The 24,749-nt window shown below is 49.6% G+C and overlaps 11 protein-coding genes across 11 annotated transcripts; 6 read left to right on the top strand and 5 right to left on the bottom strand.

The window, feature by feature from the left end:
- Positions 1-362: 362 nt before the first annotated feature.
- HMPREF1541_00013 (uncharacterized protein) lies at positions 363-1,119 on the bottom strand (the record flags this gene model as incomplete). Its single annotated transcript, XM_008712322.1, has 2 exons — positions 363-667; positions 720-1,119. The coding sequence occupies 2 exons, from the start codon at positions 1,117-1,119 to the stop codon at positions 363-365; spliced, it is 705 nt and encodes a 234-aa protein (XP_008710544.1).
- A 458-nt stretch (positions 1,120-1,577) lies between these two features.
- HMPREF1541_00012 (uncharacterized protein) lies at positions 1,578-1,820 on the bottom strand (the record flags this gene model as incomplete). The annotated part of the gene is made up of 1 exon (XM_008712321.1): positions 1,578-1,820. One exon carries the CDS (start codon positions 1,818-1,820, stop codon positions 1,578-1,580), a length of 243 nt encoding a protein of 80 aa, XP_008710543.1.
- Positions 1,821-3,092: 1,272 nt separating this feature from the next.
- HMPREF1541_00011 (uncharacterized protein) lies at positions 3,093-4,818 on the bottom strand (the record flags this gene model as incomplete). The annotated part of the gene is made up of 3 exons (XM_008712320.1): positions 3,093-3,959; positions 4,049-4,693; positions 4,747-4,818. 3 exons carry the CDS (start codon positions 4,816-4,818, stop codon positions 3,093-3,095), a joined length of 1,584 nt encoding a protein of 527 aa, XP_008710542.1.
- Positions 4,819-5,376: 558 nt separating this feature from the next.
- On the top strand, positions 5,377-6,042 carry HMPREF1541_00010 (uncharacterized protein; the record flags this gene model as incomplete). Its single annotated transcript, XM_008712319.1, has 1 exon — positions 5,377-6,042. The coding sequence occupies one exon, from the start codon at positions 5,377-5,379 to the stop codon at positions 6,040-6,042; it is 666 nt and encodes a 221-aa protein (XP_008710541.1).
- Positions 6,043-9,080: 3,038 nt separating this feature from the next.
- On the bottom strand, positions 9,081-10,477 carry HMPREF1541_00009 (uncharacterized protein; the record flags this gene model as incomplete). The annotated part of the gene is made up of 2 exons (XM_008712318.1): positions 9,081-10,056; positions 10,113-10,477. The coding sequence occupies 2 exons, from the start codon at positions 10,475-10,477 to the stop codon at positions 9,081-9,083; spliced, it is 1,341 nt and encodes a 446-aa protein (XP_008710540.1).
- Positions 10,478-12,029: 1,552 nt separating this feature from the next.
- On the top strand, positions 12,030-12,759 carry HMPREF1541_00008 (uncharacterized protein; the record flags this gene model as incomplete). The annotated part of the gene is made up of 2 exons (XM_008712317.1): positions 12,030-12,077; positions 12,157-12,759. The coding sequence occupies 2 exons, from the start codon at positions 12,030-12,032 to the stop codon at positions 12,757-12,759; spliced, it is 651 nt and encodes a 216-aa protein (XP_008710539.1).
- Positions 12,760-13,208: 449 nt separating this feature from the next.
- Positions 13,209-14,024, bottom strand: HMPREF1541_00007 (uncharacterized protein; the record flags this gene model as incomplete). Its single annotated transcript, XM_008712316.1, has 3 exons — positions 13,209-13,391; positions 13,425-13,865; positions 13,905-14,024. 3 exons carry the CDS (start codon positions 14,022-14,024, stop codon positions 13,209-13,211), a joined length of 744 nt encoding a protein of 247 aa, XP_008710538.1.
- An 867-nt stretch (positions 14,025-14,891) lies between these two features.
- On the top strand, positions 14,892-17,407 carry HMPREF1541_00006 (uncharacterized protein; the record flags this gene model as incomplete). The annotated part of the gene is made up of 2 exons (XM_008712315.1): positions 14,892-16,916; positions 16,964-17,407. The coding sequence occupies 2 exons, from the start codon at positions 14,892-14,894 to the stop codon at positions 17,405-17,407; spliced, it is 2,469 nt and encodes an 822-aa protein (XP_008710537.1).
- An 882-nt stretch (positions 17,408-18,289) lies between these two features.
- HMPREF1541_00005 (uncharacterized protein) lies at positions 18,290-18,385 on the top strand (the record flags this gene model as incomplete). The annotated part of the gene is made up of 1 exon (XM_008712314.1): positions 18,290-18,385. A coding segment is annotated over one exon (96 nt), but the record flags the coding sequence as incomplete, so codon positions are not given.
- Positions 18,386-18,445: 60 nt separating this feature from the next.
- Positions 18,446-18,577, top strand: HMPREF1541_00004 (uncharacterized protein; the record flags this gene model as incomplete). Its single annotated transcript, XM_008712313.1, has 1 exon — positions 18,446-18,577. A coding segment is annotated over one exon (132 nt), but the record flags the coding sequence as incomplete, so codon positions are not given.
- Positions 18,578-18,805, top strand: HMPREF1541_00003 (uncharacterized protein; the record flags this gene model as incomplete). Its single annotated transcript, XM_008712312.1, has 1 exon — positions 18,578-18,805. A coding segment is annotated over one exon (228 nt), but the record flags the coding sequence as incomplete, so codon positions are not given.
- Positions 18,806-24,749: the final 5,944 nt, after the last annotated feature.

Raw genomic sequence — 24,749 nt, 5'->3', positions numbered from 1 at the left:
GTGGCTTTTGGCTCGAGACAGTGAGTAGGTGCAAGTCGACCCGCGTGCAGAGCAGATATGAAGAGGTCGAGCGCGCTTCGATATATGTTGAACAAGACTTCAGGCAACAGATGTGTCACGTTGGCATCCTGGGGTGATGGAATATATGCAAGGTGTAACACCGCTGCGTCGTCACATTGATGACAACTTCTACCTAGCTCTTAGTCCATGATACTCTATCTTCATCGTCAGACTGTACCGTGCCCCTATCAACAGGATACGCAAGTTACCATCCCAAAGTCTCGGTGCGCAGTGCAATCTCCTTGACCCTGCCGCTGAGGACCTTCTTCTGTGCACGACTTCTCTCGTTAGACAGGTCTGTCCTAAGGCTTTCCGGCCCGCATGCTGGGAAAGTTGTTAGCTTGAACCAAATGGCAGGGTTGTGCTGGCTTCATATCGATTGCTAGGGTCTTCGATCGCGGCTGAAGCTTCTCGGAGACAGCCGTGAAGCGGATTCGGTCTTGTTCGACCCTGGCTCCCTTGACGTCTACTTCGGATACAGAAGGATCGGTAGGGGTAGGGGGTTTTTCGCCGATGGCTGTTGGCGGCTCGATCTTCTCTCCAGTCACGTTGACGGTAAATTGAGCGTCTGGATCCAGCTTGGAGAGGCTGAGATCCTCCAACGCATCTGCTATCCAGGATATTGCTTCTGTGTGACGTATTGACCAGTAGACGCGGACAGACGATACTCGAAGCGGGCTCCCTTTCCTTTTGCTGAGCACAAATTCTTGGATCCACCGGCAGAATGGCACTGATACCGCCCCCGCCAGCGATCAGGATCAGAGTGTCGTAGGTGGTCAGAACGTCGCCATGGTAGGTCCCATAGGGACCGTCGAGGCAAGCCTCTAGGTCGGCTTCGGCGTTCTTGGTAAGGTGGTGGTGGATGCGCCGTGTGAAGCCAGTGTACGACCGAATGAAGAATCGTAGCCTCCTCTCACCTTCAGGAATGGATGGGTCACATACGTTGGCGATAGTGAACGGATGGTTGTCCCAGGGTGACAGTTTCGGAATGCGAATATAAACGTGCTGGCAGGCGTGCCATTCGAAACCCTCGGGAGGGTCAATTTCCAGCTGAGTCATCCTGTGAGGTAGCAGCTTAGTCGTGACGTGAGACGTGGTGAACATTGTATGACCGAGATTTGTCGACCGATTGTACCAGAAGATACGGCCGAAGATTGAGAATAGCCAGACGGCGAGGCTTGCCCACATGTATGCCCACGAGGCTCCGAGGTCTTTGCAGTGCCAGAACACGAGACCGATGTAAGACACCGCGAGCCAGAAATGGACGTGATAAAATCCTTCATATATCCGGTTTCGGATCCATGGAGGCGATAGTAGCACCAGGCCGAAGAACATGCCCAAAAGTGGAGTGCCGGTATACTGCGAATTTTGTCAGCTTAAGGAAATTTTCGACAGGCTTGGAACTTAATTCGAGACCTCCTGGCTTGTAAAACTGGCGTCTAAGCTGAGCTGGCCCTCCATCTCTTAACGGCGCCACAATAAAGGGAATGGTGAATAACAGATAGTCCAAGACAGGGCTAACTCATCCAACGGTGGACAATATTCAGCTTCTCATACCCAATGCCTGTCAGCAAAGAGACAATGTTTGCTTTCCCTGAGAGCGCAATGATCCATGGGGTGAGCGCTACTGCCATCAGACCGGTCCTCACGTCTAAGGGTGGATATCCATAGCCACAGTGCTGGCGATAATACGGTCGCACAGCAAACGTCAGGATGCAGCAATAAAGAATGTTCAGGCCGAAGAATATGAGCAAACCCATCGAGGGCAATCCGAATCGATCGCTTAGCCAGTCAGGAGCCCGCTTGTACGCGATCAGCCGCCAAGCAGCAACGGCCTTGCCTTTCAAAGATGGGAAAGATGCGACTTTGCCTCGACTGCGATACTGCTGCGCATTCAAGCGCCTGAGCCAGTAAGCTGCCGAGAAGATTCCGAGGCTGGCAACAAGGAACCACGAGACATATTGGTCATAGTCGAATCGGTGATTGTACGAGACCAGCCTTTGGCTGAGCTGATGGGCGTCGTAGAATGCTTTGCAGGAATCATTGTTGCATTTTGGATCACTTAGCGTCAGGTTTTCCAAAGGGGACCCTCGTAGGGCGCTCCTGAAGAAAGAGAGCCGTGGCTCATGTTGGCTGTGCCCGCCGTTGGACTGGTTTGGTGCAAGGACAAACAATTTCAGCAGTTTTGATAAAGTTTCACAAACCAGCCCTCTCGTAGAATGGCACTGTTTAAAGCGTGAGGGACCCAAGGCGGTCGGCCCAGAAAACGTGCTCACGACTGCCAAACTATGAATTCCAGTTGAGTTCCAGGCGGTTAGGTCCAAGGGTCCCCTATTCTCCACTTGGCCAGGCCCGGCAGCGTGTGGAGAAACGTTACAGAAGATTGGCTTGCCCTCAAAGGAAAAGTCTTTTAGAGGATCGTCCTCAACATCACAGGAATCTTTACCACACAAGACACGGCATCTTCTGATAATCATTGCACATCATTACCCGAATTCGCCTTCAGTCCCTTTGACGATCAATCTGCCGTGTCCTATCTCCCTCATTCTCACTGGAGGGGCTATTGGCTACCAGGTTTTCAATGGCAAAGAGTTGGTTCTGAGTGGGGAACAAAGAAGCGAGCAGCTCGAGATAATGGAAATTCGCTGTGAACACAGGATCCTGAGTGGCATCGCATCTCGTTTCTAATGGCGCAATGAGCCTTGGCAGTTCCATAAGCCCGCTTTTGCCAAAGCGCAGGGCAAAACGCCTCCCGCAACTGCTTCTGATTTCCTCTCCCAACCCTAGACTCTATCCATGTGAGATGGTGACGATCGATAGACCATACCGTTATCCTTGGAAACCAATTTATCGAGCTGCGCACGTGGCCAGAGTGCAAAGTACAGTTCTGGTGCTCTGTTTCTCAGGGAAGTAGTCAACGCCAGGAAAGTTCTGTGGTCAGTTGTGAACAAAGACAGCGAAGCAGATTCCAGGGGTTGGAAAAGTTCTGCACATCGCATCATTGACGCAGCCAAGACTTTGAGCTCCTAGGCTCACCAAACAGGCAGGCTCTGCCTCCTCAAACTGATCTTCCTCCTCTCGGTCGGGCCGTGATGCTTGTGGCCGTAGCTATTCGTCCTGCGCATCTGTTCCTCTTCTTCAGCATCGTCGTCGTATCCCGCCTCGCGCATGGAAGGGCTGCGCGCCCTGATCGCTGGGCCTTTGAACAACAGCACCACAGGTGCAACGCTCAGTGCCAGACCAATGAAGCCGAGCAGCGATCCAGCCCAGCCGAAGCCAAGATCGTTGAACAGAGGCTGTGAGGCCAAGGGCAGAAAAGCACCGAACGAGTTGCGGCCCAGCGATGCAGCCAAGAGAGCAGACGCGGCGAACTTCTCGTAAGCATCAGTAAGATAATTGACAACACCGAGGTAGATACTGTATATCCCAATACCGACAGCGGTGATGGCGATGGTGGGCACGATCCAGTGAACCGATTGACGACAAGTCCATCCGTACCAGAACAAGCCGGCGGTGAAGAGGAGGGAACCTGGGATGGCGAAGTACAGCCGTGCTTCAGCGATGGGCTTCCCGGGGCGCTCAGAGTTACGCCGAGCTGACTGAAGGAAGAGACGGTCTTGGATGGGGTTGATCACTGTGGCAATGAGAGCGCCCACCCTGATGGCGAGCTGAACCAACCGGGTGGAGAGGATGTTGAAGCCATAGGCCGATTCGAAGGTTTGAACAACCGAGGAGAAAAACAGGAGCAGAATCCCCCAAGCGAAGGATACCCAGACTGTGAAGACGCTGACGACTGGCTCGGTCAAGAGCATCTTCACGGGCCGCCAGAAGGAGATCTTAATGAGATTGATGGTCGAAGGTTTGTCCAGCTCGCTGACAGCGTAGATCTCTTTTCCACTCTGCTGTCGCAAGTGCTTCGCTCTGCGAGCCAAGATGACGTCGCCTCTGGTCTCTCGCAGGATGAGCCAAAGATCGGGATGAGGGCAACGTTGAATATGATCTGGATGTAGAAGATCCAGCGCCAGGGGTCGGTGCGGTTCATCTGGACAATCATAGAACCCATGAACGGTCCTAGAGCAATCCCTGCCACCGAGGTGAAGCCGAAGATCGACATTGGGATGGAACGGGCTCTGTCGCCTCGCCAAATGTCGGCGATGCTGCCGCCCACTATATTTATGACGACAGAAGACGCACCGCCGCCAAAGAACCGTGTTATGAGTATTGTTGCGAAGTTCTGTGCAAAGGCCGAGCCGAAGAGGCTGGCAACGAAGATGATATATGCTCCGACGTATCCTGGCATCCCTCCACTGCTCTCAGTCATGGGCACGAAGACCAAAGGCCAGAAAGCGGCGCCCATATTCCAGCTGGTAGTGGCCCAGACGGTGTTGTCGATGGGCATGTTCTGCACGTTGAAGCGTTCGGCGATGTAGGAGGCACCAGCACCGTAGGAGCCCGCTGGCAGGCCGGTCAAGATGGAGATGAAGCAGACGGTGAGCGTAACTACCCATTTGTAAAAAGTGGTCCAGTTGAACGGATTGTCCCGGTCATCTGGCCCGGTCCATGTGTGAATTGTCTTGCCGTCATTGCGATCATCTGGCTCGTTGCGATGAGTCTGAAGATCAGCACCACCGACCTGTGTGGCTTCAGAGCTAGTCCCGCCCGAGCTGATATGTTCTCGCTCTGAACCTCCCGTATAGGTTCACTCCGCGATCCAGCCAGCTCCACGCCTGCATTATCTCGATTCAACGCCTCGGCCATGTCGAATGTGGGAGTCGCTTGACTTGTTCAGAGAGATTACAATGAATGGGGATGGGTGCGTGGGAAACACCTGTTCCTGCAGGTTAGCGGTTGACGCTGGGAAGGAGGAATCTCATTGTATTTTCAGCCACAGCAAATTTTGTTATCTGACCGCATGTCCTGTCGGTCAGTTCAATGAACTGTGCGTCATGTTGAGCTTGCAGCAAATCTTTGCGGGCCGCGACGGGAAACTGACTTAAGTATGACGTGTGCCAAACGACCTCGGCGCAAACCTACTGCCAATCCATAACCGCAGTAGCCTCAGAACCCGCGCTTTCCGACAGGAAGAGAACGCCAGTCTGCCCTACTGGCTATTGCTTTGCGAGGGTGATGCTCGTGCCCGGTAAGAGCGGCTACATCGACCCAGGAAACCGCCGTCACAACTCTCTAACGACCCAGACGAGCAGCACTTGATGCCTGCGCAAGTGACTCCGAACAGGGGCGTGGAAGAGAGACGAGGAGAGCAGTGAACTTCGCAAGCAAGTGCACAAGGCGGAAAGCCAGAACAGAGCCCTCCTCATGGACAAGACAAAGAAGGAGCAGGAGCTTAAGGCTCGGGAGAACGAGCGCTGCTGGAAGAAGGAGGACGTCGCCAAGTGGGACGAACAGATCTCTACTATGGCTGAGGAGATTTCTGGGATCGAGACACAAGAAGCTGCCATCAGACGTAGGAATGAGGCTAACATCAGAGAGGTGGAGCGGAAGGGCGAAAAGGAGCGCAAGGAAGTGGCTACGGTCGAGGAGGAAGCCAAGGAGAAGAGCCAGGCCATGCTTTACTGGAAGAGGAGCGCAAAGAACTCCATGTCGATGATGATACGGACGAAACTCGCGAAACCAGCCGAAGAGAACAGGAGCGTGAGGCCAAATGGCGCGGCCGGTTCCAGGAACTCCTTAGCACCCACAACAGGCTCCACAATGCCTTGCAGCAGGCTACAATGTATCTCAACAGCACCAGGGATCGTCTGCAGTACTATGAATCGATCCGCCAGAACCGAGCCGTTTCGTCTGCGCCTCCTCCACCGCTCAACCTTGAGCCCCAGCGACAACGGTCCATCCGTCGTCCAAGACATACCGGCTCCCACGGTAGTAGCGTCTGTTCGCCTCGTTGGCCGGTTGTGGCTGAACCCTTCCAACCAGAAACCACGACGTTTGGTCCGAGCTATTTTAACCCTCAGAACGGTATGACGCCGATCTTACCCAACGAGGCCGCCACTAAACCCGGCGAAGACGGAGAGGCTATGAATGCTGTCTGTCCTGCATTTGCACGGGGTGTCAAACAGCGGGATGGAATGACGACAGGATCTACAAAAACAGCGAGCGGGGCAATGCTGAAGCATTTCTTGGCTCGAGCTACAAATCTGGGGAGCGTTCGATCCCCATCCCTTTCCAACATCTCTCGATGATTTCGCTCTTTCTACAGAGATTGCGTGTCCCTCTTTCAGTGTGGGAACCAGCATAATCACCGTTTGTGTTTGGTCCAGTCATGGCAAATAAATACCTCTCGAAAATCTTGGACATCACCAAGATTCATCAAATTTTTCCGCCCAAGGGAAACACGCTGATGGCGGCGGAAGCCAATATCAAGTCGCTGGCGGCATCCTTCGTAGGCAGGTCGCTTCACAGGTATGACAACTTTTGAAATCAGTGACTGAACGCCTCTGACTTTGCGCGTTAACGAGCCAACCGTCAAATTTGAAAATATATGGCGACGACAAACGGCGCACAGAGCGCCATTGGAACGAACATCTCGCGTCTGAAAGCGAGGCTGACGTAAGGGTTCCGTCTGACAGCCTCAAATCGCGAAAGAATAAATTCTGATATTCTTCAGATCAAGGCAGACCGGGGCGAAACGATCGTGGAGAGCGACATCATCAAAAATGTGGAGAGGGAAAAGGACAAAGAGCACGTTCGTATCACGGAGCGTCTGGAAGGCGCGAAAAGCGCAAGCAGTCACGTGAGGCCGGATTGAATGTATCCATGAACATGGGCAGCCGGCGATGAGACAACTCATTTTGAGAATTGAGAAGGTGAAAGTTTGAGTGGGTGACGATTCTAAAAGGCCCCATTCTTACGCAACGACTCCGTATCGGTTGACAACCGTTAATTTCAGACTTTTGCCGTTGGCGTCGCTGCTATAAATTCTGGCACAGCCGGGCGACATCCGTCTTAAGAGGTTCAAACCAATTGGTCAGATAAAAGACAGTGATATTTGCGCAGAAAGGGCAAGTGTAACATTGAGCCCGACAACCCGAGTGGAAATCGTCATTCTGGGCTGCAGCGCAGCCTAGAAACGCCAGACCACACTCCTGAATCTTCCGGCGGCTCTGGTAAGATCTCTATAGACCCCTTGCTCATGGCTTTTGAGTTGACCGGATTTTGAGGGTCTGCTGGTGACTGAGGGAGGAAGCCAGCGAATGCAGGTACAGTATGGATTGATGATAATTGTGCTGCTTGGCATTCTTTTTCAAAAGAGTGACGTCCCACTATCCAACGTAGAGGCAGGCAGATACTGATCCACTCTGGGCAAACGAGCGCCACATCATTGGTCAGCCACCAAGTCATGCAGACTCCCCACAAACGGTTTTGCAAATCCGCCTGGCTGTAAGCCCGGATTGCCTCTCCATCCGCAACTTCACTATCTCACATCGTAAACGCTGGTTCTCGCTGTCCTTAAGTTGATACTGCTGCTCAAGGTCGCTCAGCCTCGCTTCGAGATCTTTTATGTGCCGCTCTTTTCGCTCTCGATAGTTTCGTTGTCTGAAAGGGTTAGTAAGATCCCTCACCTTGGATAAGTGCCCTTCATGGCCTCGACATACGCTCTTCGGTTCTGTGCTCTCCTACGACTCTCAAGGGGGGTAAGGATGTTATCTTCCTTTCCGCTCTTTCGTTGCACCGCCGGGTATTGTTTGTACGTTATCGTTTCTCGCGACCGTGAGAGCGTAGGGCTGTATTCTTGCTTTGATACTGCAGAATCCTCTGGCGATGAGTTTGCTGGGAAATAAGGCATAAAGCGTTGCGACGGCGGGAAGAAGGCCGTGGGGGAACTCTGTTGAAATGCTCCGGCGGGGCTTTCATTCTGATCGTGGTCGATATCGAAATCTTCCCTCAAGAAGTTAGGTGCTGCGACGCCGACGGCTGACAGATGACGATTAGGCTCATCGGCTTGCACGGTTCTGTTTCCTTCGAGAGATGGTGGTAAAACAGATAATTGGGAGGGCCAAGAGTCTGAGGTAAAGTACGAATAGTCCATGTGTTGTGTTCTATTCTGTTTTATGCCGTATGGGCGCCAACTCGGGGGCAAACTCAGCATTTATCTTCAGGGTCACAGATACGGGACGATGATGTCACGGTAGCGCCCACATTAATCGCTATTGCCTCGAAGCCACCGAAGAGTCAAGGATGCAAGAGATTAGGAGGGAATTGGAGGTTGCAGCGTGACAGATCCTGGAGCGGCAGGGAAGAGGCAGGCGGCAATTGCAGTGTCTTGCAAAAAGAACAGGTTCATGAAGGCGGTTAGAGGGGCAATAAACGCCAGCCCGTTTTAGTTGAGGTTAGATAGATCAGGACGCATCATCTTCAGGAGGACTCACCGCTTTGGGCAGCACACATCAATGTTGACATGGTGCAGCTTGCGGATAATTTGTCGAGACGCCTCAACGATGGTGTGCATACTTTTTGCCAAGTGCTTCTTGAACTCTGGTAGGTCTCCAGGCTCCAGCTGTATAGCGAGCGCGTTCCAGGAATGACAGAGAATTGAATGAATTGCCATAAGACTCTGCAGGGATCTGAAATGTATGTCAAGGACATGAGCCGGGTCCATGACTTCCTGCATGTGAGGGTGTTCAATCTCTGTTCTTAGCGTCAGCGGGAGAGATGCATGCCATTCATGGACGGTGTGCTCCAGCTCGTCAATGGTTCGAAGGACCTCACTCAGCAATGGATGGGACTCTTTCAATGAAGCGATTCGCTCCATAATGTTGGCAGAGACTTGGGCGTGCTTGATCCAGCACTATGGAACCTCCAGGACGTTGCTAGGATCAGGAGGCGTTGCCCAGTCAATAGATCGCAGGATAATTCCATGGCAGAGACTTTGAGTAAGTACAGAAGCGACCACTGGGCACTAGCCTGCAAGGCTGCCTCCGACCAATAACAGGTGCGTCTCCAGCGCACGAGATGCCTGGGTGATCTACCACGCCCAGCCGTGCCATAAAGATTCAGCCTCTTCAAGCATGTACCATACTTGGCTTGATATCGTTCCTCTTGAAACTCGACAGCGGAGGGGTCCCAGGAGTCGGTTTGCCGGAGAACTTCGTCTGCACGAACGTCTTCATGATACCCATCTCCTTCCGATCGAATGCCCCATACAGCTCCGCGAACTCCTCCAGCGCAAATCGATGACTCAAGATGATGGTAGGATCGAAGGAGCCGTCCTCGATCTTTTTCAAAAGTTCATGCCAGTACATTTGCACCGGCGCCTGGCCCGTGCCTCGCAAGGTGATGCCCTTCTCCATCAACGCGCCGATGAGGAATCCGTTGGTAGGTCCTGCGTAATCTGCGACGAGCGCAATGTGGCCAAACTTGCGGACAGCCTGCAACATCTCGTTCACAATCTCAGAGGAATCCGTCTCCAGACCGACGGCTCGCTCGAAAGTGTTCAAGACTCCCTTTGTGTATCGGAAAGCGGCAGCGTCAATGCAGCAATTGATTCCCTCGGGTTCCTTCTCGTACAAGACCTTTACAACGTCTTTGGTTTGACTGAAGTCGATCACCTCGCAGCCGATGTTGTCCCTGGCCATTGCGAGTCTTTCTGGAACATTGTCGATGGCGATGACACGTTTCGCTCCCGCGAGCTTAGACCATTTAGCGGCGAACAGCCCGACCGGACCCATGCCCCATATCGCAACACTTTTGCCTTCTTTAACCTCTGCACAGACGGTGCTGTGATATGATGTGGGGACGATGTCGGACAGGTACAGGACCTTTTCATCCGGAACCGAGTCTGGGAGCTTCAACAGATTGACATCGCCAAAGGGAGCCCGCACGTATTCCGCCTGGCCGCCGGCAAAGCCACCCGCGAAGCGCGTGTAGCCGAACAGACCCCCGAAGCCCTTGCCGTACAGTTTGTCCTGGACGGAGGAGATGTTGGTGTTATCGCACATGGAGGACAGACCCTCTTTGCAGAAAGAGCACTGTCCACACCTATCCACGGACCATGTTAGCAACTTCGACGCCGGTGGAGGACGTGTGATGTTTACGCAATCTGGAAGCTGGCAACGACGCGGTCGCCTTTCTTCAAATTCTTGACCTCGGGCCCAACTTCATCAACCAAGCCCATCCACTCGTGTCCCAGTATGTCGCCTTTTTGCAACTGCATGATCTCTTTGTGGTAGAGATGGAGGTCGGAGCCACAGACCGTGGTTCCTGTCACCCGGCAAATGACATCGCCGGGATCCGTGATGGCCGGAACCGGTACCTCGTCGACCCGGACGTCTTTCTTGCCGTGCCAGACCAATGCCTTCATGGTCTGGCCGGGACGCTTCTTCTCGGTGTCGACATTGTGCACGAGAACCTTGCGGTCACCCAGGTATTCCTGTGCCTTGTTCGCGACGACGGTATTCATGTTTGTTGGAAATGTATCTGCCCACGACTTAGAGCATGGAGTGATAGTTCAGTAGTAAAGTCTTGAAGAGAGCAGGCATTATCATAATTCATCTTTTCCCTAGCACAGTCGATCGGAGCATGAATCCGTTATGACGATTGCAGTGATATCATGCTCACATGCTCACGTACTCGGATTATGTGTTGATTTGTGTGACTGCGGGGCTCAAAAGCATCTATACGGACCGGTGGAGCCCCAAATCTCGATGCAGTCAGCGACTAGCTTAGCTTAGCCTAGCTTGGCTTTGCACGCGCCTATAGTACTACTCAGTACTAGTAGTAGGTAGTAGTCTGTTCCATCCAATGCACACAGTAGCCATACTACAGCGCGCACCCTTACAGCAAATACAGATGTTCCAACCGCCAGGTCCGTATCAGTGCAGCCGGACTGTCTCTTCTGCTCAACCTACCGCTATTTTTTGCGAGGAGAGTGGCTGCATACGGTACAGCATCCTGACCTAGACCTTCTCCGAGAACACCAAGCTGATCTTCACCGTCTCGGAACATCGTGTCGGGCCAACAACTTCAGAGCCCAAACCTTCCTCTCCCGACGCCCGTTCTGGCTGGCGACCCCTGTTCCGCCCGCTCGTGTGGTATTTCCGTGGCGTCAGAATTACGCTTCGGTGGGATAGGCGGGAAAACGAAACTCGGAAATTCATTCGCGGAACCCCCCACGTACGTCACTATGACACCACCGGCACTCGAGATCCTCCCTTGTCATTTCTGCACCGACACGAAAGCGGCACCGAAGCAAGTTTATGCTTCGCAGCCGTGGTAAGCCAGGTCTGACATCCATGTTAAACTCTACTGATGCTTGCTCAGCACCCATGGGCACCTCACCGTCGACGAAAAGGTGACCTCACATTTTCATCAGCACGACGCACCACACTCGGCCTCCTTTCGTAGTAAGGTTTGCGATCGTCCTTTTCAAGCGTCAGGCGTGCACTGAGTCACTGCAGTCATGAGACCAGAATGGGATGCACACGGTGATAGTATGTCGTCTCTCCCTGTCCCCAGCTGCTAGATCTTCGAGTTTGCGCATACCACAACTTTTTTGGCCTGAGCCTTGACGACTTGCGAACTACTATATAACTGCACTCGGGAATTCTCCTATACAGACCATCTGGTTGTCGCCCTTGCGCAATTCCTTACAATCCTTTCCAAAAGAACCTCCTTATTCTCTGGAACAATGAGTCCTCCACAGTCCCACACAAGTTTCTCAATAACCCGTCGCATCACCGGTCTTGATAGGATGTCGAACACAGCAAGTCGCTCTCTCTCATTCTCTCTTTCTGTGTGGTAGTGCTCAATGCTAACAAACGCCACCGACCCGCGACAACATCGTCGGAGTGTGCGGTGAATTTGTCGGCACGGTCTTGTTCCTGCTGTTCGCCTTCGCGGGAACTCAGACGGCCTACCTCAACAGCCCACCCGTCGAGAACAGAGTCGGCGCTCCCGCAAATGCATCGACCTTGTCGTACGTAGCGCTGAGCTTCGGGTTCTCGCTTGCGGTCATGGCAGGCGTGTTTTTCCGGATCAGTGGAGGGCTCTTCAATCCAGCTGTAAGTACTACTACTACTAATACCACCGAGACGGCGAAGACGTCTTCTTGCAGGCGGAACTGACGGGCGAGATACCAAGGTCACCCTCGCGCTCGTGCTCATCCGGACGATCCCACCCTTCCGCGGTGCACTTTTCGTCGTCGCACAGCTCCTGGGCGGCATCGTCGCCGCCGCCATCGCCAGCGCCCTCCTCCCGGGGCCCCTGACGGTGCGCACCTCCCTCGGCGGCGGCACCTCGATCGCGCAGGGCGTCTTCATCGAGATGTTCCTGACCATCTTCCTCGTCCTCACCGTGTTTTTCTTGGCCATCGAGAAGCAGCGGGCCACCTTCATCGCGCCCGTCGGGTTCGGCCTGGCGCTGTTCGTCGCCATGCTGGCGGGCACGTACTTCACGGGCGCCGGCCTGAACCCGGCGAGGAGTTTTGGGCCGTGCGTCGTGTTGGCCAGCTTCCACGGCTATCACTGGATCTACTGGGTCGGGCCGGGCCTGGGGTCGATCGTCTCCGCGGGGTTTTATGGGTTGATGAAGCTGCTGAGGTACGAGACGGCGAATGCGGGTCAGCACGGCCCCGAGATTGAGATGGAAAACGGGACGCCCCAAGTCCATGGAGCGGAAATGGGTCTCCTAACAAGATCGGGACCGGAGAGTGGCCTGGCAAGATCATCAGTAATGGGCTCATAGAACATGCTGGTCTCGGCCGTTGCACTGGACTTGTTTAGCATTGACGCGTCAGATCGGGCGGCCAACTGCGAGACCAAACCTGCGCTTTCTGTTCAGTCTGGATGCGCTAGTAACAGCATGACACTGAATATTGCTGTGCGGCATGCGGGCGGGGCTAGCTGGAATGCAGCTGCTGGAGCTGCTGCTCGAAGATGTGACGGGATGCATGTAGGGCAGTAGCATCGGATCGGTGGTAACCTTCGTCAGTGCCTCTGAACAGTCACGTTCTCCAAAGTCGCGGACCCCAATGATGTTGTTGAGATCGCTTGGTGAGACACATCTAACTTGCCCAGGCTTACGTTACTAGCCTATGACGGCCACGATCTTTAGGTTGAACTAGTACCGTACGTTGATGACAGGGGTTAAAAGTACAAACTTTTGTCTTGAATACCTTGCTAAGCTAAGGTACCTTATCCGGTTGGGTGCGTCCGACCAAACTCAGTCACCAAACAAACCTTGAGACCGCCAGGAATCTCGTGGGTGTTGAACTTGGCGTAGTCGTCCGAAATGTTCTCAAAGTCATCTTCATGCGTGAACATGAAGGACGGGTCATATTCGTTCTTGACGGTGATGTCAAGCAGATACGGGAAGTACTGGAAAAATCAGTTAGCAGATCGGAGCTGCACGTGGGGAACAGGAATTCGGCACCTTTTGGGCATATAGTTGTCCCCCCGAAGGGTGATGGCCTTTTCCATCAGGGCCCCGATCGGGAACTGGTTCGTGGTGAAGAAGAAGTCGCCGATCAAGGCGATGTTGCCGCCTTTGCGGGTGGCTTTGATGATGGCGCTGACCGTGTCTCCGCTGTCGCCTTCGGCGAAGCTGCGGAAGCCGCTGGCTTCGATGCCCCGGTCGAGTCCATGGGGCTCGACGCCGAGGATGTAGTCAGCCACGTCTTTGTGGGCGGACACGTCCACCGGAATGGAGCCGTATTTCTCGGCCAGCGCGAGTCTGTGCCTGTCTTTGTCGATCGCGTAGACCTTCTTCGCACCACGGAAGAGTGCGAGGCGCTGGATGGAGAGTCCAACGGCACCGCAGCCCCAGACCCCGACGACGTCTCCTTTGCGCACCTCTGCGAGTTAATTGCCGTGCCAGGCCGTGGGAGTCACATCACACAGTCCGAGAAGCTTCTTCGCAGAAACATCTTTGGGGGCCTTCACGCAGACAAGATCCGCGTTGGGGACTCGACACCATTCGGCCTGGTTGCCCGGATATCCTCCGGTGAGCATGGAGTACCCGAATATGCCCGAAAGGCGATGACCGTATGAGCTCGACGGTGAGTCCACCTGTGTTGGCCACCTGGCTGCATCTCTGAGGCCGTCACGCGCATATCTCATAAAGTAGTTGTGGGATGCCTGGTTGAATCATATGTAAGGCTGTAGGCAAATTTTATGCCGCACCGCGTGGCTGGTGAGATCCTAGAGGATCTGCAACCTAGTTGCATACGAAACTTTGTCATGCTGTGAGGCGCCGTTAGCTAGAATTAGCACCCGTTGCAAAGTCCACGTGTTTGTGCAATGGCTAGCCGCGTGCTCTGCGTGGGACGAGCAGGATGAGGCGCGACTAATTTGCATCAGGCTTGGCCTGGCCTTGCGGCTCCGTAAATTGAAGCTTACCCACGAGATAATACTTCTTCCGAACCGACACATCACGTGACGAAGTGACTGCGGCGCGGTGCTGTAAACACAAGACCTGGATCATGATGGATCAGAGGCATCTTTGCAATCAACATATGTCTCTCCGCCTCAAACGCGCCACCGTCTCTGATGCCCACCGACACCGGTAGATGAAAACGGTATCGAGAAAAGTTCTGGTCTGACGAAGGTGTCTGCATGCCTGATGAAGGATGCAGGTGCCTGTCAGGTAGTTGCTTTCAGCCTCACGAGGCGTTCTCGATGCGCCACACCCACGTTAGACGCCCGTCGCTGATAGCCCACGAGCTTCGAGAGATTTGCTGTGTCGACGGGTGCAATTCTCTCACAGTCGACTTGACGCGAAGCACCCAGAAACGCGACTGTGCTCACCTTAACCCACGTCCTTGTATATCACTGCACGAACTACGAGACAATCCTACGTCGCCGACCATATAAGAAATAATGGAGCCTCTTGGTGGCGCAACAACTGTGATAGCTGTGATTCAAGTTGCTGCTCAGGTGGTGAAGCTGTGTGGTGGCTATATCGGTGAAGTCAAAGCCGCTGCCGATGAGATTGAGCGTTTCAAATCCAAGGCCTCAATACTACACGATGTGCTCATCAAGCTCAAGGAGTGCCCTGCGACAGCGAATCACCAAGCGGTAATCAAGGACTGTCTTACAGAACTCGAAAGCATTAAGCAATCGCTGCAGCCCTCGACAGCCCACAAGCGGATGAAGAGATTTGGCATTCGCGCGCTGAAGTGGCCATTCTCGAAGAAAGAAGCAGACGAGAAGATTGCTAGGCTGGATGGATATCGAAATGTCTTTGGCACGATTCTGCAACTGGATTCCAATATCAGAATCATCGACAGCGAAGAAGAGCACTGTCTGGATACGAAGCTGGCCTACGTGGCTGATGCATCGCTCAGTGAGCAGCGACATCGTCATCACCCTTGTCTTGAAAACACGCGGGTCCAAGTACTGCAAGAAGTCGAGCAATGGGCCAGGACTTCAACATCACAGAGCATCTTCTGGTTGAGAGGAATGGCCGGTCTGGGCAAATCGACTGTGGCCATCAGCTTGGCGGAACGGCTGAAGCAGGTGTCCCCAACTGTTGCTACCTTTTTCTTTCGACGAGGCTTCGGTGACCTTGGCAATGCACGCAAGCTGCTGACGACACTCGTGCGACAACTCGCGTATGTGTCGGCGCCATATCGCTGTCTCGTGGTCGCTGCCATAAAAGCCGAACCTGATCTGGGACGGTCACTCGATCTGCGCGGCCAATATGAGAAACTCATCGTCAGTCCGCTTGACGCGCTTCAGTCTGCCACAAATCAGGTCTCTTCATTCTTCCTTGTCATTGACGCTCTCGATGAATGTGGACAAGAGCAACAATCCTACCGCCTGAGCGATCTCGAGCTTCTTCTACACCTGTTCGCTACCACCAAAAGCATGTCTTCGCTCCCTCTCCGCATTGTGGTCACCAGTCGACCAGAGTATGCTATCGAAAGAGGATTTGAGTCCATGCCTAGTATATTATACCACGACCTGGACCTCTACCGTCGACCGCGACAAGAAGTTGACGCGGATCTCACCACTTTCTTCAGACACGAACTGGAACAGGTTAGATGTGATCGTAATATATCTCTGCCATGGCCATCCGAGCCCGAAGTCACCACACTAGTCAGCAAGGCTGCAGGATTATTCATCTTCGCCGACACAGCGTGTCGGTATATTGCAGGTCCAAGTCAGGCGGATTCGCGCGCCCGTCTCGAGAAAGTATGCAGTTTCTCGTTTAACACTGATCTTGGCACGCAGCCCCTGGACCGAATGTACACTACAGTGCTCGAAAATGCCTTTCTCGGTGAGTACACATCTGAGGAGCAGAAGCGGAATTCTCTCCGATACAGGCGTGTTGTGGGCAGCATTGTCCTATTATTCGCACCGTTACCAATTGCTGAGTTGCACCGACTTCTGCAATGTCCGGAACTTGGCAGCCCGGATGAGATCAGGCAAACCCTGCGGGATCTACACGCTGTGATTGATGTGCCAAGAAACGCCTCGTCCTCCATCGAGCCTCTGCATTCGTCGTTCCGAGACTTCCTTCTCGATGAACGACGATGTATCAATGAGCGATTCCGCATTCAGGAGAAGCAAACCCATCAACAGCTGGCTTCAGACTGTCTACGCTTACTGTCGTCTTCTCTGCTGAGAGACATCTGCCAGTTGGCCTCACCAGCAACCATGGTGATCGAGATTGAGCAGACTCGTATCGATCGCGCACTTCCTGCAGCGGTGCAATACAGCTGTCGGTACTGGGAAACTCATGTACGTGAATGCGGGAAGAAGTCTATACTGCTCGCAGACGATGGCATTGTCCATATGTTCCTGCAGAGCCATTTCCTTCATTGGCTCGAAGCGATGAGTTTGCAGCAGAGGGTCTCTGAAGCTGTTCTTGCGATGACGGATCTGGCCAGTATTGTGGATGTGAGTTCCCCAAAGCGCACCAGTAAGATACTAATTCGCGATAATAGGCCGCACAAGCACCAAATCTGTTCAAGCTTGCTCACGACTTTTACCGCTTTCTCCTCGCATTTCGTCACGTGGTCACCACTATACCAAAACAGATATACGACAGTGCCCTTCTCTTCTCGCCTTCGCAAAGTATTGTACGACGTATTTTCGAGAAGGATCTCCCAGACTCAATCACATTGAAGCCGCCGACAGCAGCAAAATGGAGCAGCTGTCTGCAGACACTTGAGGGTCATTCTGAGCCAATCATGACCATGGTGTTCTCACCCAACAGCAGACTGGTAGCGTCTGGATCAGATGATAAGACAGTCTGGCTGTGGGATGTGGTGAAGGGTGAGAGTGTTGCCGAGCTCCAGGGTCATTCTGATACAGTCACAACTGTGGTGTTCTCACCTGATGGCACGCTGGTGGCGTCTGGATTAGATGATAATACAGTCCAACTGTAGGATGTAGCAAAGGGTGAGAGTGTTGCTGAGCTTCAGGGTCATTCTCGTCCAGTTATAACTGTAGTGTTCTTGCCTGATAGTATGCTAGTAGCATCTAGATTATTAGATAAGACAGTTTGACTGTAAGATGTGGTAAAGGGTAAGAGTGTTATTGAGCTTCAGGGTCATTATAATAAAGTCATAACTATAGTGTTCTCACCTAATGGTACACTAGTAGTATCTATATCATAGGACAAGACAGTCTAGCTGTAGGATGTAGTAAAAGGTGAGAGTATTGCTGAGCTCCAGGGTCATTCTTGTCTCATTATAACTGTGGTATTCTCACCTGATGGTATGCTGGTAGTATCTGAATTATGGGATAAGACAGTTTGACTGTGGGATGTGGTAAAGGGTGAGAGTGTTGCTAAGCTCTAGGGTCATTCTGGCAAAGTCATAACTGTGGTGTTCTCACCTAATGGTACACTGGTAGCATCTAGATTAGATAATAATACAGTCTGACTATAGGATGTGGCGAAGGGTGAGAGTGTTGCTGAGCTCCAGGGTCATTCTGGTACAGTCATGCCTGTAGTATTCTCATCTGATGGCACACTGGTAGCGTCTGGATTATAGGACAAGACAGTCTGGCTGTAGGATGTGGCAAAGGGTGAGAGTGTTACTAAGCTCTAGGGTCATTCTGATACAGTCATGACTGTAGTGTTCTTACCTGACAATACACTGGTAGCGTCTAGATTAGATGACAATACAGTCTGGCTATAGGATGTGGCAAAGGGTGAGAATGTTGTTAAGCTTTAGAGTCATTCTAACACAGTCATGACTGTAGTGTTCTCACCTGATAGCACACTAGTATTGTCTGGATTATAAGACAAGACAGTCTGGCTGTAAGATGTGGTAAAGGGTGAGAGTATTACTGAGCTCCAGGGTCATTCTGACACAGTTATAACAGTAGTGTTCTCACCTGATGGCACACTAGTAGTATCTAGATTATAAGACAAGACAGTTCAGCTATAGGATGTAGTAAAAGGTGAGAGTGTTATTAAGCTCCAGGGTCATTCTAATAGGGTTATAACTGTGGCATTCTCAGCTGATGATAAACTAGTAGCATCTAGATTAGATCATAAGACAGTCTGGCTGTGGGATGTGGTGAAGGGTGAGAGTGTTGTTAAGCTCTAGGGTTATTCTGACGCAGTTAGGACTGTAGTATTCTCACCTGACAGCACGCTGGTAGCGTCTAGATCAGATGATAATACAGTCCGGCTGTGGGATGTAGTGAAGGGTGAGAGTGTTGCCGAGCTCCAGGGTCATTCTGATACAGTCATAACTGTGGCGTTCTTACCTGACGGCACGCTGGTAGCGTCTGGATCATGGGACGAAACGGTTCAGATATATCACGCGCGTGGTGCCAATTTGTTATTGAGCAGGATCTCGATTCCCTCCGACCTTCAGCATATGTTCATACGCCCGAACGCCGACCTGATGTCAATTGATGGAGGAAAATTCGACACTCGCACCGGGCAGCCAGTCAGCAACCTGCAACGACTTTTGGGAGTCACAACCACGAGTCTGACATGCCATGGCGAGTGGATATGGAGAGGTTTGGAGCGGAAGTTGTGGCTTCCTACCGAGTACAGACCCTACAGCCAAGCAAGTCACCATAACAAATTGGCATTGGGCTTGCCGAGTGGATCAGTCCGTTTGTTGTTCCATACTTAAGATGAGCATGTGTGGTTAATGTTTTGATATGATATTACTGTACTGCATGAGGAGGCAGAAGGAGTAAACCGCCAGACGCTGGCGCGGTCGGAGAAGGTGCTCGTTGACGGCCACGTGATCAGGCCGTGTAACGACCTATGACACGTTTGTGATTCTCGTTTGATCAGCTGCTGTGTACTGTACAGTAGAAGAGCTAAGTAACAGAGGTGGGAATACCATTGACCCTGGAGACATAGCAACGGATTTGCGTGGGTAACTTCATCAACCAATGAAGAAGAGCCCCTGCGTTTCAGCTTATGCGGCCGTTCTTGAGGCCACCTTCCCTTCCGACACAACACTAACGCAGACTCGTGGCAGGGCTAACCACACATACCGATTGTTCATAGAAGGATAACCAGGGGGGCCGGTGGTGGGCCAATCGCGGCAGGAGAATGAGGCTTCCTATTCAGGTTTGGTGCCACTGGCTGGTTACCACGACTTTCCCGTGCCCGTGGATCACGTGGACTCGCCTCTTGTATTAGTGGCAACCCTTTTTAGGCATGGGAGCAACCGCAACAGGAAGTCGCGGGCTCCCTGAGGGACAGCCACGGCCTTTGGTGGAAATTGACGCCAAGAGCGTCTGAAACAAGCACACCCCGTGTAGCACCCGTGCGCACCCAGCGGCACACCGCTAGCCCACCCAGGAAGGTGTGCTAGAGCGGCGTCGCCCACCCTCACAAACGGAAATGGAAAAGTGGGTCTGAAGAATCTGTGTCGTAGTTTTTAAGTACTATTGAAAATATAGAGGATGAGGATGAGGTATTATATATAGTGGAGAAACTGATGGGTGTGTTTATTAATGGGGTTTAAGGCTGTACTACTAAGGAGTACTGAGAGTGGCTTTAGTAATATATCTATGTATATAGTAATGATTATTATAGCTTGAATAATGTGTTTAATAACTATCACTTCCTGTTAGTGCTTAGACTCCTGACAATGCTTACCACTAACTATCTCACGTGTTTACTAGCCCCTACACCTATGTAATAGCGGGCTATGTACTATAGTATTACCCCTGAATTATGAAATGAAAGGCTGTTGTAGGTGTGTTTATATTAAGAAGAGATATAGGCTATAGCACCCTAGGTGGCATTTAATATAGACAGCTTCTTGGGATTTACTGATTTGTTAGCCTTTGCATGCAAAGGTTTGTAGTATTAGCTAGCGCTATAGATATGTTAGAATATGAGCAATAATGTGCATATTGATATAACTATATTCTAAGAGAATAGGGCTGGTGGGGTGGGGTAGGAGGAAGGTGATTACCTGACTATACACATGATAGTGGTGATACTGTGTGATGTGCTATATTTTCTACTGGGTTATGTAGAAGGGGCACACAATATTATAGTGTACATCTTATTTCTACATCTTAAATCACGTGGGGACAAGTTTTAGGTATTAATAAAAGAGTAGTTTATGCGCTGGTTTAATAAGATCTTCTATCCTGTGGTCTACATGCACTATGTAGTACACTATAGCCAGTATCTACCCGCGAGTTTTAGGTAGACCTTTACTAACTTAAAGGCGTGATAGGTAGAAGGGTGAATGGTTAAGATAAGCAGCTACTAGGTATAGCAAGTGCTAGGCTACTACCTATAGCTACACTATCTTAGGCTGATCTAGGCTAATATACTGGCCACTAGTCTATATAGCGCTAGACTCCAGAACTTTTGTGAACCATAGCTCTTCTTTGGTGCTAAGGGCATAAAACTGTGCTTCAAGTCAACCCCATGCTATTTAATACTGCTGGATGTAATGAAGGAGTTCTAGATCTATCTTGCTAATATTATTAATATAGAGCATATAGATAAGGATTGTTTCTTTGCTAATGTTGCTAGGGAGATGTGCCTGCTAGTTAGTGTGCTGGCCTAGTAGGCACTTGCATTTAATAAACAACTGTAGACATATCTCTAGAAATAATGCTATTAGGAGTAACACACTAGTTAGATCTATAATAGTTAGCTGCTAAAGAAGGGTGGTTATAGGTAGTACTACTACACCTAGAATATACTGGGTGAAGTGGGCTTATTAACCAGTGTGTCACTAAAGTATTCACTCTTGTATAAGGGTGGTGTTCACTATTTTCAGCTGTATGCATTAGTTAAGGAAGTATAGGATATAGTGAAGAGTATACTGTTTAATAATAATAGCTTGGAGGAGATAGCACTAGACCCTCTAATCTAGTAGGCTGCCTAATATGTCTAGGGTAGTGGTACCTGGGATGCACATATTATTAAGTATAGCTATAAGGCAAGTAAGTGGTGGGCACACCAAGCTATTTAGGACTTATAATGCAAGTTGTTTAGTATCTATAAAGAGTATTACATCTTATGGTGGTTGTTTACACAGCTTTAAGCGCGACTCACTTGTGTGCCTATAGAGGAGCTAGCTCCTATACTTAATAACTATCTGTTATCCACATAGGCTATCTAGACACCTGTCTTTCTGGACTTTATTTAGTGGAGTGTGGATAAATTCACCATAGGGTTTAAGGTGGTGTGAGCACAGGCACAGAGTGAGCTTATAATATAGGAGTAAACAAAGATGATAGTGATGTTTTTATAGTGCTTACATTTTATTCTAGGTGGCTATAGCATTAAGTGAGAGTTAGCACTTTAGTGGAGTTAATAGGAGTGCCTGGTTTAGGGTAATCTCTAGGTCTAGTATAGTCTTGGCTTTAGTAATATGTTGCCACACTATAGGTACTATTAGCTAGAACCACACTTTAACTGGACATAGGTAGCCTTCTTATCCTATGTTATAGACTGTATACTCTTTAGTAACAACATGCTACATAGATAGTATTTATATTATAGTGGGTAGGTGCAGGACTTCTTTTATCTTATATAGTGGCTAGACCTTGTACTTAAGTGGCTACACTAGTACCACACTTACTAGGCTATTAGTGACTACCTAGTGTACTAGATCATATATATCTATCTTTAGTAGTTTTGCATAGATATTATAGTGAGTATGTAATCTAAGATTAAGGTTAAGATATAGCAGGAGGTGTTACTTAGGCAGCAGCTATTTAGCTACAAGTACTTTATTAAGATTATAGCGCGCAATATATACTTATTATCTAGTAACTGTTATAACTTTAAGGTGCTGAGGCACTTGAGACACTACTTGTTCAACTTTAGTAGTAGTGATCACTAGAGACAAGATCACTAGGTAGATTAACTATTTTATAAGCTGTACTAATATGTATTCATAGTACTGGTGGTGGTGTATAGTGCCCGCTCTAATATTAAGCGGCAATTTTAATAGTGGTTTTAGTGAACACTCTTTACCCACCACTAGATCCTACTACATCTAGCAGGAGGTATATTACTATAAACCACTAAGGGGGGTGATTAGATATAGTATTTAATCTTAATCATGGCCACTAATAACTTGGAGTTGCTTAAGCCTAAGGCATAGGAATAGGTGTGGAAGGATTAGCAAGCTAGTTAACTATCTATACTATTAAACTACTTTTAATGGGACAAGCTTGTATAGGAAGAGTGGATTAAGGAAGAAATGGCTAGATAACTGTAGGAGTAGACAAGCTTACTATAATGCAAGAAACTATACCCGGTTTATCTATAAATATATTCTTAGTGCTACACTATAGTCCTACTGTTAAGAGAATAGATTAACTGTATAATGTAGTACAGGTGTGTAGATAAGAGAGGGAGGGGGCATTACTCTATTAACTAACAAGCTGACACAATTTTATTGCCTAATAGGGTAAGGCCCTCCCTGCAGCCCCTAGGCGCTATAGCGGCAACTTAAAACACTAGTGGGAAAATCACGTGACCTTCTCCTGCTGGTAAAATAGATTAGTAGTCGCCTTGCATTATAGCTTAGTAGGCAACTAATATCTGCCAAGCTTTTACTATCTAGACTATAGCTCACTTCTATTGTTATAAACTAAAGTGTGATCCTGACCTCTTGGTTAAAGGTGCTTTATAGGCTATATACCTTTATCTATGTACCTTAAGAAGTGATAATTAATTTAATTGTTATCTATAAGGTGTCTCCTTGTGTTTATAGGCTGAATTCTAGTGACAGAGGCTTAGTGTGACTTGTTAGAGGCAGGAGAGGGTAGAGTAGGTAGAGGAGAGGGGGGGTGTACCCTATTAATTAATAGTAGGTGGATATACTAAGAGAGATCCACTAATCTGTAATTGTGTTCCCACTAAAAAAGTTATAACTTATAACTACTTTTACTTTATTAATAACTTGTGTAATTGCATATCTTTTATTAATATATTAATTGCACTATTATTGCACAGTTTAGGCAACACTTTTAATACTAATATTAATACTGCGTGTGTGTAGCGCGTTAAGTTTCACGAGATCGCGATTTCCACGAGTCCGCGACTTTCTATTAACTGATAAAGTAACCCCCCCCCCCTGCTCCACCCCCCCACTCCTCTGTTAATTAACAGGGTTAGCACCCCACTCCCTACCCCCTCTTGTTGATTTTGTCTAACTTGGATTGTAGCACCACTTTCTATTGATTAATAGAGATACACCCCCTTGCGCACTTATCACTCTACACTATGGCTAAGGAGTAAGGGCCCTCTGAGAAGTGTAAGACGCCCACCACTCTGTTTAGTGAAGCTACTCTAAAGAAGAAGTGAGCCTAGAAAGTGAGTGATATAGAGCACAATAACCTTCTAAGTAGTCTCTCTACCTTTAAGTATCACTTTAATACTAATGACTCTAATGAGGACTTCAAGATTATAGATAATAGTAAGAGGGTCTATTATAGCAAGACTGTATGCCTTGTTTAATCTTGCCCTAATATAGATGACTCCTATCACTCTAATGTTAGCTAAGACAACTTTGCCCCTAAGGGTGACTAGTAGCTAAGCGATAATAAAGCTAACTCTAACTGTGAGAGATGGGAAGAACACCCTAAGTTCTATCTAGTTAGTACTAAGGTATTTATACGCTGTAAGGCTATATAGATTAGATGCAACCTTAACCCTGCTAATATGGGTAAGACTAAGGGTACTAAGGACCTTAATAGATGTAAAGAGGCCTATAACAAGGTTATAGAGTTCAGGGTGTATATTATGTTAAAGAAGATTAAGGATTTCTTAGACTACCCTATGGTGGCCGCCTATATACGCCTAAAGGACCCTAAGGCGCTCTATTAGGCCTTTATTAATAATACCTTGCTTCTTGTCTACTACTACTAGATGAAGCAAGAAGTGTTCTAGGTTACTGACCTATAGAAGTATAGTGTCCTAACTAGGAAGTTCTTTACCACTATCTAATTCTGTGATACAGTCCCTTACTACACTAATATATTGCATATATTAAAGATCCAGTACAACACCCCTGAGCTCGCGAGCTTCCAAGTGAATGTAGACTGTACTGCGCTGATTACAGTAATTATAGTGTACAAGATTATTGTCCAGTGGCGTAATAAGCATATCTTCTACCCCCCACCCAAGTGGGTTAACTAGGAGCCTAAGCCATTATAGTACTTCTGCAATATTATATCCTAAGAATTCTACTTAGGATTTAAAAATTTTATTTCAAGAGGTCTACCCTCTTAAAATAAAATAAAAGAAATTTAAAAAAAAGATAT

The sequence above is a fragment of the Cyphellophora europaea genome (genome assembly GCF_000365145.1).
Source record: "Cyphellophora europaea CBS 101466 unplaced genomic scaffold supercont1.1, whole genome shotgun sequence".
NCBI classification, from domain to species: Eukaryota; Fungi; Ascomycota; class Eurotiomycetes; order Chaetothyriales; family Cyphellophoraceae; genus Cyphellophora; species Cyphellophora europaea.
This window is presented reverse-complemented; position numbering and strand designations above follow the sequence as displayed.